Source organism: Parus major, chromosome 26 (genome assembly GCF_001522545.3).
Source record: "Parus major isolate Abel chromosome 26, Parus_major1.1, whole genome shotgun sequence".
Classification (NCBI taxonomy): Eukaryota; Metazoa; Chordata; class Aves; order Passeriformes; family Paridae; genus Parus; species Parus major.
Window position 1 is genome coordinate 3971589 of NC_031795.1, and position 1095 is coordinate 3972683.

Here is a 1095-nt window from a genome sequence, read left to right on the forward strand (position 1 = left end):
CTACAGGACAAAAATCCCTGGGTGCAGGTGTGGATGTGAGGGGAGGGGAATCTCAGCACCTGCTCCAGAAAGGTCAGAAACACAGGTGAGTAGCTAAAAATAACTAGTCTGGTATAAATGTCTGAATTCCATGCGCTCGATAGAACAGTCTGTTTCTTTTTGTCTTTTTTTTTCCTTAAAAAATATATATATATATATATAGTTATTGCTTTCTGGAGGGCCGGCAGGCGGGGACCCTCAGTGGGGCAGCGCGGCGGGCTCGGGGGGGTTGGCTTTCTTCCTCCTCTTCATCAGCAGAGGGTTCGAGGAATCCTCGATTTTCTTGATCTTGATTTGTTCGTAGTCCACTCTCATGGTGGCCAGGGCACTGGTCATCTCCTCCTGCGGGCAGGGGGCACAGAGCCATCAGCAAAGCCCCCCCAGGCTCCCCAAAGCAGCTGGGGATTAATTGCAGCAGGGCCTGAGTGTCCCACTGCCAATTTTTTTGGCTCCATCCCAAGCACAGATCTGCCCCAGATGGAATTGGAATAGTGGAATTGTTCAGGTTGGAAAAGCCCTCCTCGATCCGACCTGTGAGGGTGGGGAGATCCCATCCCTGGGATGGAATTCCCAGAGAAGCTGTGGCTGCCCCATCCCTGGCAGTGTCCAGGGCCAGGCTGGCTTTGGTTTGGCTCAGTTTTCCGGGGATAGTGGAAGGTGTCCCTGCCCTGGCATTTGTGGTCCCTTCCAACCCAATCCATTCTGTGATTCCGTGGTAAAGCCAACACAGCCACTCAATCACAGCCCAGGTGCCACATCAATGCAGTTTTTGAGCACTTCCAGGGACAGTGGACGAGCCTGGTGTGCAGTACCACAGGAGAGGCCATTCCCCAGCTGACAGAGGGGTGCAGAGCATTGCAGGCAGGGACAGAGAGAGATTTTACCTTCACATCCTCCCACAGGTCCTTCTCCTCCTTCAGCACACGGCTGGTGTGCAGCGGGGTCTGGGGCACCTGCATGGATTGCTGCCAGGAGAGGGGAGGAGTGTGAGCTGGGAGCTACAGGCATCCATCCTGTCCCATCCCATCCATCCATCCCATGGAACCCATCCCATCC

General features: G+C 54.4%; 1 protein-coding gene across 1 annotated transcript in view; it reads right to left on the minus strand.

Annotated features, from left to right (window-relative positions):
* MAPKAPK2 (MAPK activated protein kinase 2) overlaps nt 1–1095 on the minus strand; it is a 26715-nt gene continuing 25620 nt past the window's right edge. Inside the window, exons 10-11 of the mRNA XM_015650418.2 lie at nt 924–1004; nt 1–381 (exon numbers count right to left, since the gene is read on the minus strand). Coding sequence (XP_015505904.1) covers nt 238–381; nt 924–1004 — 225 coding nt within the window. The 3' untranslated portion in view covers nt 1–237. The remainder of the gene's footprint in view (nt 382–923; nt 1005–1095) is intronic.